Below are 14,881 nucleotides of genomic sequence, written 5' to 3' on the forward strand. Positions count from 1 at the left end.
TGGGCGAGATGAGTGAGCTGGGTGAGCTGGGTGAGTTGGGTGAGTTGGGTGAGTTGGTGGCTGGGTGAGTTGGGTGCACCATGGACACGCTACTCACATGCCAGGGATGGTCATGCATGGGCAGGAGGTGCTGGTGCAGAACTCCGACACGGTGCTGTACTGCAGGTTGACGTGGTTGAAGAACGTCGTTGCTGCAATGGGACGACACGAAGAAAGTCAACCCCCAGTTCAGTCATTCACTGCCTTCCCGCACACGGCCGGTGTGTGTGCGTGCGTGCACGGTAGTGTAGCGGTTAGCGCGTTGCGCTACGAATCCGAAGACCCGAGTTCCATTCTCGCTCACGGCCAACACCAATGATGATTATTTGAACCGGTCTTGGTCCTCCCCTAGGTCAATTCATCCTCAAATGAGTATCTGGTGCGGTGTGTAAACATCGCCACGAAGGAGACAAAGGCAGCCGGGCGTGGTGCTGGACACCCACCCCCTCGCTTGACCGTGCCGGCCTTCGTGTGCGCACTAACAGAACTTACCCCAACAGTCCGTTCAGGCTATGCGGGGGATCTTTGTCTCTGTATGTATGTTGAACCTCTTTCCGACCGTACGAAGCCAACCATGGTAATCGGACGTGCGTGCGCCAATCTACATTATTACGGCAGGGCCCAGTCTCCGAACAGCACAACCACGTGGGTTTCCAAAAACCGGCACGCACTTTATCAACCCCGGAGGGGATGAAGAGCAGAGTTGACCCCACCTAGGATTTATTAGTCAGGTGCTGTAACATTCGTGATGGATAAACGTGCGTGTGTGCGTGTGTGAGTGCGCGCGTGTAAACGGACAGCCATTTTGTCAATCCACTGCGGGTCAGTGCGGGTTTAGGAAGCGGGCAGCACAGATGTGGGGAGCACAGAAGTAGAGTACAACAATGCATTTTGCTGTATTGCCATCTTCTGGCCACCACCTTAGCCAGCCCTCCCCAAAACAAATACGCACCTTTGGGGGCTATTTGACCGTACTTCCTCGTACGTACGTACGTGTGACATCTCACAAATCCTGCCGCCCATATCTGCCCGAGTTTAGACTGCACACCGGGGTGATGAGGACTCCAAGGCCATCGAACGAAACGGAACGTCCGCTCTCCGAAACGTTTCCGGCTCGTGCCCGCCGTGGCGCTGTTCGGAACGATGTCCGACGTTTCGCTCCGCGTGCCGGGTAGCTAACTCGCTGGCTCTGGCCCCCCTTTTCAGTGAGGAGGAGGGGGTGGGGGGCGGAGGTGGGCAGAGGGGGGTGGGCAATGCCTAGCCACGAAAAAACCCCACACGCACGGACGGGAAATGTCCTGAGGACGGGCAGCCGGGGAGATTAAGCCAAATTAAGGACCGTCCAGCGCGCTGGGCCACGTTGCCCACTGCTCACGTTTATTTATTCGGATCGTTTAGCCGCTCCGAGTTGAGCGCATTAGAAGGAATTACTTGTTCCAGGGTCAAACAAAAAGACCATTCTAAATCAAATGGCTTTTGGGATTTGCCCAAAGCTTCTCAATTTGCAGAGTATAAATAACCGACACCTGCTGTGGTGGCGGGTCCACCACGCCTGTAATCCTCGACGTGTCGAGGGGGTTGGTGGATCGCTCCAGAGATGGAGCTGTCGCGCGAGTCAAATCGCCCAACCGCTGGGACGCTAAAAGCCTCCTGACGTCCGCCTGAGATAGATTTACAGGACTCCTCTCCTTCGTAATCCTATTACTCACGACTCCTATTATCTGCCGAAGCTTTAGGATCTGGAAAAAGTGCTATTATCCGTAAACCTTATTTTTCCTATTATCTGGAAGAATGTCGCATCTTGCTTCATGGGAGAGCTTTCTATTATCCGCAATTTCTTAACCTGGTAAGAGGAATTGTGCGACATTTTAGCCCTATTATCCGCAATGTTCCCCCACCATCACTACGGATGGGAGTTCTCCTGTAGGTGAAATCAATTATATAATTTCACCTCCAATTGGCACGGTTGACTGTGTACGGTGCAAAAGAAGTTCAACATACCAGGTAAAGAGCTACATGCGTTTGAATGTTTTTCACTTTTAGGTGTGAGGAGTCTCAAGGCAATCTACTTTCATTCAACACGTTAAAATATTCAACAATTAAACTGACAAAAAATGCTAATGCCCAGAGCCTCATGTCAAAGTCTTAATGCTTACTATAGCTTTACAAGCAAAACAAAAGAAATGATCTGAAGTCAGAGTGACTCCCCGCTGAGCAGCTTCTGGGGCGATGTTCTTCTTCTCAATTGGTGGTCATGAACCAGCGATGGACTTTCCACATTACAATGGTGGGGGCCATTCTCTCCATTCGACAACCACAACTGATTTACCACAAAGCGGTGCAAAATGTATTGGCCAAAGAACCGATGTGGCCGACTCGAACTTATTGGGATTTGAACTCGCAGCAATCTCTGGTGAAATCTACGGCAATTGTCCTACGGACAGACTCAACCCCGGCCACGAGAATGTGGAATTCCACCGCTGGCTCACCGGCCGTGAACGGAAGATCAACACCGCCCCCATGATGCTCGATTGAGCATGGAATCCCTTGGACTTTTGACCTCACCGCTTCGGGAAGGAGAACCAACAAATATAAAAGCGTGGCCCTGAAGCGGTTGGAGAACAGGAGGGGGAGGGGGGAGGACAGCCGCGGGAATCGGAAGTCTCAACAAAAGGAGTCACGGGGCGACGGCCGAAACATCACCCGAGCCCCCGTCGTGGTAGCGCAGTCCCCATTAATTACCAGGTAAAGCTCTTTTTCACGAGCGACCTGGCCACAAATGATAGTCCAACGAACTGGCTCATTGCGTGGAAATGTATAGCAGCCAAATACTCCAAACGCGATTCTAAATGTAGAGGGAAAAACCGAAGGACCCGGAGAAAAATCCACGCAACCACGGGGAGAAGATGCAGCATGCATTCTCTCTTGGCGAAACCCAAGTCTCTCGGCCTGGCCCGTCCAGGGAGCCCGCACACAAATTGCTGGCATGGGATAGGGGGAGCGGAGGGCAAAGGTCATGCGGGCCAGTAGGCATGCGCGCGCAAACGTACGCGCAGGTGTGCCCGCAGACGACCGACGAACGCACACTCCGGACACGGGCACACACGCCAATGTAGGTTCGTAGACAGATGTACGACGACACAAACACACGCACACGCACACGCACGTGCAGGTATGTCCACAAACAGACATATAAACAGCAGACGCACGCACACTGACACGGACATTCAGATACGTAGACATTTAGAGACACAAATATATCCAAGGATTGCATGCAGACCCAAACATACATACAGACACACACACATTTTCAGATACATAAACATAGAGACACACACCAAAATACATGCTCACAGACCCACAGACAAAGGTCTCATGTATTGCCTAAACAAACTTTTGGGGCAAGTGCTGTTTGAAAGCACATATTAAGTCCGGCACAGCACATGAGTGAATGGGTGGCCAGAACCACGCCCGGCCGCTTTTGTTTCCCCAGTCCTGATGTTACACACTGCACTAGGTACTCATTTGAGGCCACGTCGACCTAGGGGAGGCCCAGGACCAGTTCAGATATTTGTCACCGGTGTTGGCCGTGAGCGGCAATCGAACTCTGGTCGCTGGGTTCGCAGCGCAGCACGCTAACCGCTACACTCGACAAACACATTGAGTTACATAAACACAGAGACACACACCCGAAGACATGCCCACAGACTCGCACACACACACAAAGGCACACACATTTAGGCGCAGACACACTAAGAAAGGCCGTTCATATTTTCTCTGCACATATGTTGGCCATGGCCACGAATCAAACTCTGGTAAATGGCTGCAAAGAACAGTGCAGCACCGCTCTTCCGCACGCACCAGCGCCTTCGGACTGCCGGACTGTCCGTTTTACCTCAATCACTACACTGCAGACTGTTGGGGCAAGTGCTGTGAGCGAGCACCTATGAAGGCCGGCACGGTACACGAGCCGGTGGGTGGCCAACACCATGCCCAGCCGCCTTGGTCTCCCTAGTGGCGATATTTGACAAATCTGTATTACCGATGAGGAGACGTGTTCTGGATGATGAGGCATGAGACCTATGCTTCTTCTGGTGACCAGATTTCTAAACAGGCATATGAATTATTACCTAAATTAAAAGACAAAAATCTCTTCAATAATCACACTCACAGATCGCAGATTCACATTCACAGGAACTCAGACAGACAACGACTGTGACTCACAAACACAAAGATCCCCCGTATAGCCTGTAACAGACTGTTGGGGCAAGTGCTGATAGTGAGCACCTATGAAGGCTGGAACGGCACTCACAGCACAGCCGAAATGTCACTGCGTGCCCATAGGCGCTGGAGAGTTGGACACCTTGCGAGGACACCCGAGTAAAACGAGCCGGTCTCAACCAGTCACTTCAACGAGTCACTTCTCCTTCAGAGACATTCTCACGAGTTTGTGACTCTGATGACAATGACACCCCTGGGGCAAAAAAAAAACAGCCCTGCAAAGGAGGGTGGAGGAAACGCATTGGGGTCAAACAGCCGTGTTTTTCGTCACGTGCAAAACAAATTCAGCCTTTTGTTTGTAAACTACATCCAACGAGGCAATTGTTTTCTAATGTTCGTGATTAAACAAACAACTTTTTAGCTGTGGCTCACCACGGGGAGTAGGATATAATGCATGGACAAAGGAACGGGAAAGGGAAGAGAGAAGAGAAAGAGTGGAAAAAGGAATTGAAACACGTGATCCATGAAAGGTTCAGTAGAGCTGGGGATAGGCTACATGAGGGCCTTGTGATAGACAGTAGGCACGGCTCAAGATGCGCAGCAGGGAGAAAGAAGGAGCGGCGGGCAGGGAGGGGTAAGAGGGGGGGAGAAAGAATGACCGTGCCGATGAGAGGGTGATGGCGACGACGATCAGAGGGGATGAGGGAAGAGAGGAGAGAAGGAGCGAGCAGAATTCAGTGGCGTCTAGCAGCGTCTTGTTTTCGAAGGCGGCAGGGAGAGGAGAGGGATTCCATGTGGGTGTGGCCACACAGACGTCACGTGATTTACGGAAGGCGTGAGCTGACTTAGATATGTATGATGTTAATACGAGTTGTTGATGAACACTTGAAAGGCCCAGGAAAGCCCATTTATGCAGGACAACCTAAAGTCCTGCTTTTATGAGGTCCCTGCTTGGGAAGTTTGGTTCAGTTCCTAAATGAATATTTTTTTTTGGAAGTGATGATGATGATGATGTATTGAAGAAAAGCAATATTTTACAGGATGATGTTCAGTTTTGACATCTAGTCAAGGTGGGAGATGCAGGGGTGAATTTCAGAGATATTTATGGGGCATGACTAAAACAGTGGACTGCTGTTCATTTAAAATTTTAATTGGAAGAGATGCCTGGAGGAAACCCATGCGCAGGAGAGGAGAATGATCAAACTGCTATCAGAAACCTACAATAATAATGATGATGAATTATTTACCCAGAAAATCCACGTCGAGTCCGAAGATGCTTTTTCTACATTGGGATGTTTGTCCAACACCGGGTCACATGGCGTGTTTTTTTGTTTGTTTGCCATCGGAAGAAATCGGAGAAGCCGGAGGAAACCCACGCAGAACTGAGGAGAGACCGAGGAGAAACCGCACAAACTCAAACAAACTGCACGAGGAGAGTGGCTCCCGAATCGCGAGTGGAACCCAGGCGCTTCTCGCTCGTGAGGTGCGTGCGTCGCCGCCTCGCCTGCCACTGAATGTCTCCATGAGCGCGCGTCGCACGGACACGGCAATGGATTCTCCGGATTACAAAGACGCGTGTCTCCTGGCCTTTCCTTAAAAAGCACGGTGGGGGTGGGTGGGAAATAGCGCGTCTCATAATCCGCGGAATATGGCGCGGCTGAGAACGCAAGGATCGGCACGACAAAAGATCGTCTTTTTTATATGTAAATTCAAAAACGTGCACTTTACATAACCTACAAAACTGTGCCGGCAGCTTACATAATAACGCACACGAAGTAGACGATTAAACTAAAACCAGCACAGCGGCCGTCACAAACACGATCATCTATACATTATACATAACAGTGTTTACATATTGGGATCGCGTTTCCGTAAAAGGTTGTTAATTCCGTGAAATGTTTTTGCCATTGTGACATGTTTCTATAGAGCGGCGCGCTCCGGTAATTTTCCACTCAATGGCGGGCGAGCCCTCCCCGTGTCACGATCAACCAATTACACAACAAAGGCCAGCAGCAGCAGCAGCAACAACAACAACAGCAGCAGCAACAAGTCTTGCGCCGAGCCTGGGGGGACTGATAAACCGGGTGAACGCCCAGAGAGATTCATTATCTCTTTTACAACAGGTAGGTGGAAAGTTAAACGAGCGTAGGAGTGGCGGTGCAATGCTTCCACAGGCCCTCTGAGCATGCCTGGGGGGGGATACCCCGTGAGGGACGTGTGTATGTTGAACTTCTTTCGCGCCGTACGTAGCAAACCGTCCTAATCAAAGATGCTCAAGGCAGTCAACGGGAGACTTTAAGGACACTGCACCATGGATGCGGTGAGCAGAGTTTCAGCTGGTGTTCCTCGGTGTAGAATTATATAATTTAGCTCGGCGCTGCTGTGGTTAGAGCGCGGGACTCGCGTTACGAAGCTTTTGCGTTCCGTTTGGAATTCAACCAAGTTCTTCATCATCAAGATAAGCCCTCTGGGTTTATTAAAAGAGGATCACTTCACGCAAAGTCAACAATGCGTACGCCATGGATAGACGGGCGTCTGCCGTCGGGGAACGTGTAATTTACTTCATTGACTCAGGATGGCCAATGGACACGAGTGGACAGAGACCATGACCGACGTCCCACCCCGACGATAAACATGACAGCCACTCTGCGGGAAATCAACAGTAGCTTGTCATGTGGATAGACTGGCCTCATGGGAGAGACTTGCCTCATGGGAGAGACTGGCCTTTGCCACAGGAATGTGGAAGTTTGATTTGCGCCAGCGATGTCGACAAATCACAGGGTGCACACCCACAACAACAACAAACACCCGTCATTCGCCACTAAGTGGCGGTCACGTCACCACGGTGCCTGTGCCAGGCCAGGTGCACTTTTGAGGCCACGTGAAGTGTTGAAGTCTCGCTGACAGGAGGTCACGGGACAGACCCAGCAAGTGCCATGGGTTGACTGACCGAGATGCCAACTTTCTGCATTTTCGCCGCCCAGAGGCCCCGCTTTATTGTTGCGAGCGTCGCTCCTCCGCCCTCTGTTGTTGTTGGAGGGCGACTGCCCTCCCAATGCACGGTAGCGTCCTTCGCACCCACACCACCCCCGACGCCTGCGCCATCACCGGGCGAGGCAGCGCACGTCCTGTGATGCGGCGCACGTCCTGTGATGCGGCGCTTCGGGAGGCAAGGATCGGTGGATCGGGATGGCTCTGTGACACCCTCAATCCCGTCGGGGGCTGCGAGGTGGCCAGCAAACAGAGATGGGCACTGTCCAACGCTCACCGAAATACGGTGACACTTATAATTATGTTATTTAATCATCACCCGCACCAAGCAGGGTGTCCACATTCACGAAGGCAATGTCGATGCTCGATCTGAGTTCACGTCCTTTAAACTCCCCACTGCTCCTAAAGGTCCCACACCGCTTCTCAGGGCCTGACCGCCCCCATCACTGCTTCCATCAACACCCCCCTATCACCGTTCCTCATCACCGCTACTATCAGCGCCCCCCATCACTGCTCCTATCACCGTCCCCCCATCACCACTTCCATCACCGGTCCCCGGTGTCTCCCCCACTCCCCCCGGCGGAGCGGCACTCACTGTAGGTGGCGAGCCACTCGTTGCGGTCGATGGCCGGAGGGAGCCGCACGAGCGAGCGGAAGTCGCAGTCGGTGACGTGCGCGCGCGCGTACTCGAGCTCCAGGTAGAGCTTCTTTGTCTCCGAAGATTTTTCCTTTTCCTTCTTGCTTTTCCTGCTCGCGCAGCGGACAAAAAAACAAAGACAAAGGTGCCGTTAGCGCACACCTATGAAGGCCGGCACGGCACACGAGGGGGTGGGTGGCCAGCACCATGCCCGGCCGCCTTTGTCTTTCCAGTGGCGATGTTTACACACCGCACCAGGTACTCATTTGAGGCTGAGTCGACCTAGGGGAGGCCCAGGGGAGGTGAGTGCCGCTCCACCGCTCGTTAAGAGCGCGGGAGATGCTCCGAGGTTTATAATTGAGGTGCGGTCGTTGGAAAACAAAGCGCCGATTCTATCCAGTCGCTGGACACGCAATTCCACACCAGGGTGACACATCCTAGCCACGAGTCACACGTGACCACCACGCCACAGGGCGTCTCCCATCGAGAGGAGGCGAGGAGGAACACGTGCGGTTTACAGCGAGGCACACGAACGTCAACAGGCGACTCGTTGTTGTCACAACAAAAACAGAGCGGAGCAACGCAGACGTCCAGAATAAACACCTAATTCGAGACCCAAACACCATCGCACCTCCTCGCTTCCTTCTCAAAGACACCGGTGGAACTAACATCAACCGGCCGATGCATACATCTCCTTTATTCAATGGAAAATTCAAGACACAGGCTCAGCAAGCACCGACGGATGCGAGCACAGAACAACACTCACTTGCGCGCGCATCACAATTCAAACATACGCACAAACAGACGTACGTGGCGCGCGTGCGTATACACGCTTACGCAACGTTAACCACCAGCCGACTGCCGTGACGACGCGCCGAGAGACGGCGCTTGCTGCACGCGGCGCACTCAACCTGCGCTCGAAGCGAAGACAAATCACGGCGGCAGTCAGTGCGGGCCGGCGCAACGCGAGCGGACGCCCCTCCGTCCGTTTACCGTGAAACCCCGCGGAGCTCTCGCCGCCGTCACCCAATTGTAACTCCGGTGCCCAGGGCGGTGGTTCGCGAGGACCGACGGCAATCGTGGGAGACACCGCCGTTGATCGTGGTCACGCGAGGGGCTTGGGCGGGCGAACGTGTCGCTGGATGGGGATCGATGGCCATCGGTCGTGAACTCGCAAACGGAGCGGCAGCCAAAATAAATTATAAACTTTTGATTTTACCAGCTCAGGCCCACTGAGCTATGTAGCTCTTTTTCAGAAGTGACCTGGCCACAAATGCTAGCTCAACGAAGTGGCTTATCACGTGGAAATATACAGCAGCCAAAAACTATGAATGCACGTTGACCCTACATGTGGAGGGGAAAACAGGACTCGCAACAATTTTAAGTAGTTTTTCATTTAGTTTTGTTAAAGTGATGATGATTTGAAATGTACACAAGGGCTTTCTCTGGATACTCCAGTGTCCTTCCACACAAAAATACTCAACATCTCTGCGTTCAAAATTAGAAGAGCTACCCTACATGTTTGTGCACGGGATTTCCCGAATAAACAATGAACTGTGACTATATCATCCCGTTGCGATAGGCCAAGGCATCTATCAATGTGTTGCAAGTCTTTCACGTTCTTCACAATCCCATTGCTCCTCTTATCAGCTCTACGAACATAATAATCCATGGCCGCCCATTTTACTTCTCCCAGAATACACTGCTTCTTTGGTAGCCCAATGAATAGGGCCCTTCTTGTTATCTAAGCAGATGGACAATTATGGGTGGCTTCTTATGGGAGGTATGAGGGGCGGTCTTTCCCTCCTCCGGGTTAGCAGCGTTGCTTCTAGTTAACAATAACTAGCCTCTAGTTAACAGTAACTAGCTTCTAGTTAACATTACCTAAGCAACCAGTGGACGGTGGCCAAGACGATGGCTAAACATCTCGATGCACGATCCTCCAAATAAAAAAACATCCCCCGAGACTCAGTGAGGCGCTTTTTAAAATCCTTTATATTAAGTTCACTTGCTTGCTTGCGCACTTACGACCGTGCAAATCTTTCGGTCGTTTTTTAACCCACTTCCCGTGATCCAATCGAGCTGACATTTTGCACACAGACTCAAAAATGTTCCACTTTTTAGGGAAAAAAAATGTCACTAACACAATCATATATTTTTCCTAAACACAGAAAATTATTCAAGAAAACAACAAAAATGTACAATATAAACAATCATACAAAAACTGAAAACCTTATAATCCTTATATACGACTTTCCTTATATTTAATTTAAAATACCAATGTGATAAAAATGAAACTCTTACTCAAGAAAAACAGAAATGAATAATAAAATAAAACCGATGCCACGCATATAAAGGATTTATAGTGAAAAACTTTGTTTTTACGGGTTAATTTTTATACACGAAAAAGGGAACAAGCGTTGCACGTGGATACAGAATCCTTCCTATGTAGACACGCGATGCTGATCCGTGTTAAAAATAATACGCGCGAGTTTAAAGTCCGGGCGCTCCGGTTTCATTTTGCGTGCGCATCGCTCGTTCCAGCGCGGTGGTGGTGGGGGGATGGGGGACACTGTGACCTTTGCCTAAATAAAGAGCACGGCAGAAAGGATACGTGCGCAACACACCACCTGACCATAACCCTGATCCAGATAACGATCCGTCCAATTTGCATGTGAACCCAGCAGAGTGACAGATGCAAAGCAGCAGGGCTGAGGTCAGGTCCACGTGGACCGGGGTTCAACCGCAACGGTTCCCACTGCGTCCCGGTTGTACTGTAGTCTACTGTATTCTCCGTCATGATAAGACGCTCTGGAAAGTAGGGCGCACTCCGAATGTGTGCCCGGTGCCAATAATGCTCTTCTAATCTGGTCTCACACACACACACAGGTGTCTCTATTAGATTAACAAACGCACCCCCAACTTTTTCTTAAAAACGCAGTGGGGTGGGGGGGGGAAGTGTGCCCTATAAACGGGTGAGTAGGATAGCTCTCCGATGTGTTTTCGGTGTTAAATTGCACGTTGTTGAGCGTTATGCCTGATGTTTTTCTCCACGTACTTGGGACCTTATTCAGGAAACGTTGATATAGTTTACATTTTTCGATTTAAAGCTTTCGTGACTGCAGGGATTCATCTTCTTGGTTCTTTCAGTAAAGTCACGTATATTATTATTTCCCTTCTATGTGACTTTACCGAAAGAACCAAGAAGATGGTTCTTTCGGTAAAGTCACATAGAAAGAACCAAGAAGATGGTTCTTTCGGTAAAGTCACATAGAAGGGAAATAATATTATTATTTTGGTAAAGTCACGTAGAAGGGAAATAATATTAAATAATATTATTTCCCTTCTACGTGACTTTACCGAAAGAACCAAGAAGATGATGATATAGTTCCTGCTGCTGCTACTGCTGCCGCCGCTGGTGTCCGACGTAATCCAGTTCCTGAACAAGCTCCCAAGCACGCGGTGCAGGAAACGCGCGGCACCGTGCAGAACGTCACGTGCTACGACACGAACACAAAAGTGTAAGAGGTAAAACGTATCCTTGTTTTTTCATACTTTGATACTGAAAAAAAGGTCCCATTTTGTAGCTGCTCGCCGCGAGCTATAGAAGCTCCGATACGTGTGGCATTGTCCTTGTGCTGTTCACCTTTTGGCGTTACCTGATCTGACCGCTGGTGAGACTCGACCCTAAAGAACCCTGTTGACTCTGGTGTAGGCCAATCAATCTTGATTAGAAGCTTTCGTGACTGCAGGAATGCATACTCTTTGGTTCTTTCGGTAAAGTGACGTAGGTATGAAATACAATTTATTTTATTGACTTTGACCAAAAGAACCAAAGAGTATAGGCCAATCAGTTTCAAAGACAATGCGCATGTTATTATCAGAGCATGTTTGTTTGCATGTTCACCACAAGTACGTGTGGTTAACAGAGACATGATTCCTTGCAAAAAGGTTTCTATTTGGTGGCTGGACATCTTAACACCTGTTTTGTTGGCAAAAAGGGTCAAATATATTCTTATGTTTTCATGTAAGAGACCTTGTCACGCACTCTCCCGAGAGCCGGAAGGAGATTGCCGCCTTTGACCTGGCCGCAAACTTCAAGGTGCAGCGAGGAAGTCGTGGACTTTGTCAGGCGATGCAAATTCTGAGCGGCGGCGTTGCGAAAGGAACGAGCGCGCGGTGGTCACGCTCGCCGGGGCCATGCCGCACCCCCGCTCGCCCCCGCTCGCTCGCGCTGCCCCAGCCAGAAACACTTTTCACTGGGACGCCGTCCGTGATGACATTACGATGCGTATGTATGTACGCATGTTGACAGCTACACTGTTACCTTTCTTCCTGCCAAGTTTTGGTGAAAACAAAACTGATGCCTGCCATCGCCAGCAGTGCGGCAAATGGCCGAGAGCGGAGTGTTCTGTCCATGTCATCATGTATGTACGTTTGTTGAACTTTTTTTGCATCGTACGTAGCCAACTGTGCTAATCGGAGGTGCGGGGAAGGACAACAAACGAAACACAAAGAGATGTGAATCTGGACTGAGATGCTCAAGGACTCGTGGTTCGTGTTTTAACGATAATCATGCAGATTTAGGTTTCAATGGACGTGATGATGCCATAAAAAGAAGTTGTCAAGAAATGAGTTCTCAATCCCAATGATTTGAAAGTGCGTAGCTCCAGTGGATGCCTAATATCGGAGGGAAGAGCGTTCCAGACGGCCGCGGAATCGCATCTGAAAGCGCGCGATGGCGGGTGACCGTCTTTGTGTGACGCATTATTGCTGACCCTCCCATACAGGACATCTGTGAAAAAGAGCTCCATAGCTCATCGGATTCCTCCAGTCGACAAAGATTCTGATTCATGTTATTTTTTTGCGGATAAAACAGCAATAGTATGAAGACAAATCGACTCGCGATCAGAAAACTGCGAATGACAATCCCAATCGGGGGTCGACTCGGCCGATTAAACTTTTCCAGGACCCCAATAAAATGAGTAGCACTTTATTTTGAATCAGTAGTGGTTGCAGCTATGGACAATACTGACCTCCTGCTTGGGAATATGTAATCTCCACCACCAATGCAGGGCCGACCAACAAAGGTGTGAGCAGGAGAAATGTAACTTTTGCCTGTGACTCCACTACCAGATACACTCTGTCCCAACTGACCATGAGCTGCTTATAATAGGTAACCCTATTTAAAGCTACAATCACGAATCTACTTCGAAACTAAACTATTTTTTATTTTATTTTACCAGGTTAAGGCCCACTGAGCTATATAGCTCTTTTTCAGAAACAATATGGCCACAAATGATAGCCCAACGTAGTGGCTTAGCATGTGGAAATTTATAGCAGCCAAATAATCGAAACGCGTGTTTATAAATGTTGAGGGAAAACCCAGAGGACCCGGAAAAAAACCCATGCAACCATGGGGAGAGAAACATGCAAACTCCGAATATACAGGCATCGTCAGGGTCGGGATTGAACCCACGACCTCCTGCATACCAGGCGAGGTAGTTAACATTTCGCCACCACGGCACCCCTTCACTCGGCACACTCCTGATTATGAGATCTGATTGTGGCTGCCACGTTCGTGGTGGCGCTGGGTTGACGGTTCTGTGGAGGTGCCACGAAGTGAGCGTTTTTGTTTGGGATGTTATCGCAAGACGTGGCTTGCTCGACTGAAAAATTATAAGTAAGGAGAATCTGTATATTTTTTACCAAGTATTGCACCAGTAAAAAAAATAGACCAACCTACGTCAGCTAGAAACAACAAATACAATAACTAAATACCAAACCACGACCACAACCACCCCACCCACTACAATTACAACCACCTCTGCCACCTGCGTCACCATCCTGGGGCTGCTGCCGCAGCGATGGGGACGAGAAAAACCTTTTGCGGGCCACAAAACGCGTCAAGCGCCGCAATCAAATGAGGCCGGCCAGAAAAACGCCGCACGCACTGGCGGTTGGCGCAGACGAGGAAATGAATCACTGTTGAGGTTTTTGTCAATTTGTCCCCCCCCCCCTCTAAAGGGCTGGCGCTGGGCTGCCATCGACTTCGTGAATTCAGAGTCAATGACGCAGGGCTTGGGAATGCTGGCGAATAATAATTGCTGTGTGTACGATCGCCCCCAAAAATCTCCTTCTTACGTAAAAGGATTTTGACTTCGGTGTTTTCACTGTAACCTTGTCACTGAATAAATGTGAAATGGAATGTCCTGGCTCAAAACACTTTAGTACCGTACGGCCAAGTCAAAGCAGAATAAATATACAAAACTCTCAGTAAAAATCAATACCAAATCATATTACTGCAGTGAAACTCCTCTTTCCCATGCTAATGTGAGGGGCACTATTTGCCAACCATACAATCCACCACGGAAATTACCCCTCCAGAAGGGGCTTTGTGTCAGGATTCATAATGGCTATGGACTATTGATAATCCCAACAGAGCACCGCCAACATTTCTTAGAGAATCGTCCATCATCTGCCATGGTCACTCCACTGCTGGATGAAGGCTTCCCAAAGCTGCTGCCACCTTTCAACATCTTGCGATGTAACAATGCACACAACAGCTTTAAAAGGTTTAATTGCAACGGAGAGTGGTCCGTGGAAGCAGATATCACAGAACTACCACTGAGACCTTTTCAAGTGACCCATTGTCCAGTTTGCCAAATACCATCGATCAAGATGAAAATTTCGATTCTCCGAGTAGAAATTCGCTGAATTGGGTGCAAGCCAAAAATGTCGAGGCTTCTGTTGGAGTCATTGGTGAGCAAGCCGAGGCCATCGCCTCACCACCCTTGAGGATCTAGGTTATCCCCACTCACAATCACAGCAGTGCCGGACAGTGCTCTCTCTCTCTCTCTCTCGCAAGCCACACACACGGCGGTGTCATCCTGCTGAGCCACTGTGAAAAGCATTTTCAGATGGGACTTCTCTGCTCCCATCTCCGCAGCACCCCCGACTCAGTTAATCCCATCGCTCCTGTCGGGTCGGACG

The 14,881-nt window shown here is 49.9% G+C and overlaps 1 protein-coding gene across 2 annotated transcripts in view; it reads right to left on the reverse strand.

Moving 5' to 3' along the window:
* Positions 1-14,881, reverse strand: part of LOC133351548 (MOB kinase activator 2-like) — a 76,284-nt gene that overhangs the window by 16,752 nt on the left and 44,651 nt on the right. For both annotated transcript variants that reach the window (XM_061566852.1, XM_061566854.1), the window contains exons 2-3: positions 7,847-7,998; positions 98-191 (exon numbers count right to left, since the gene is read on the reverse strand). In XM_061566852.1, the coding sequence (XP_061422836.1) occupies positions 98-191; positions 7,847-7,998 (246 nt within the window). The remainder of the gene's footprint in view (positions 1-97; positions 192-7,846; positions 7,999-14,881) is intronic.

The sequence above is a fragment of the Lethenteron reissneri genome, chromosome 37 (assembly GCF_015708825.2).
Source record: "Lethenteron reissneri isolate LAM-NWPU_2019-01 chromosome 37, ASM1570882v1, whole genome shotgun sequence".
In the NCBI taxonomy this organism is placed as follows: domain Eukaryota; kingdom Metazoa; phylum Chordata; class Hyperoartia; order Petromyzontiformes; family Petromyzontidae; genus Lethenteron; species Lethenteron reissneri.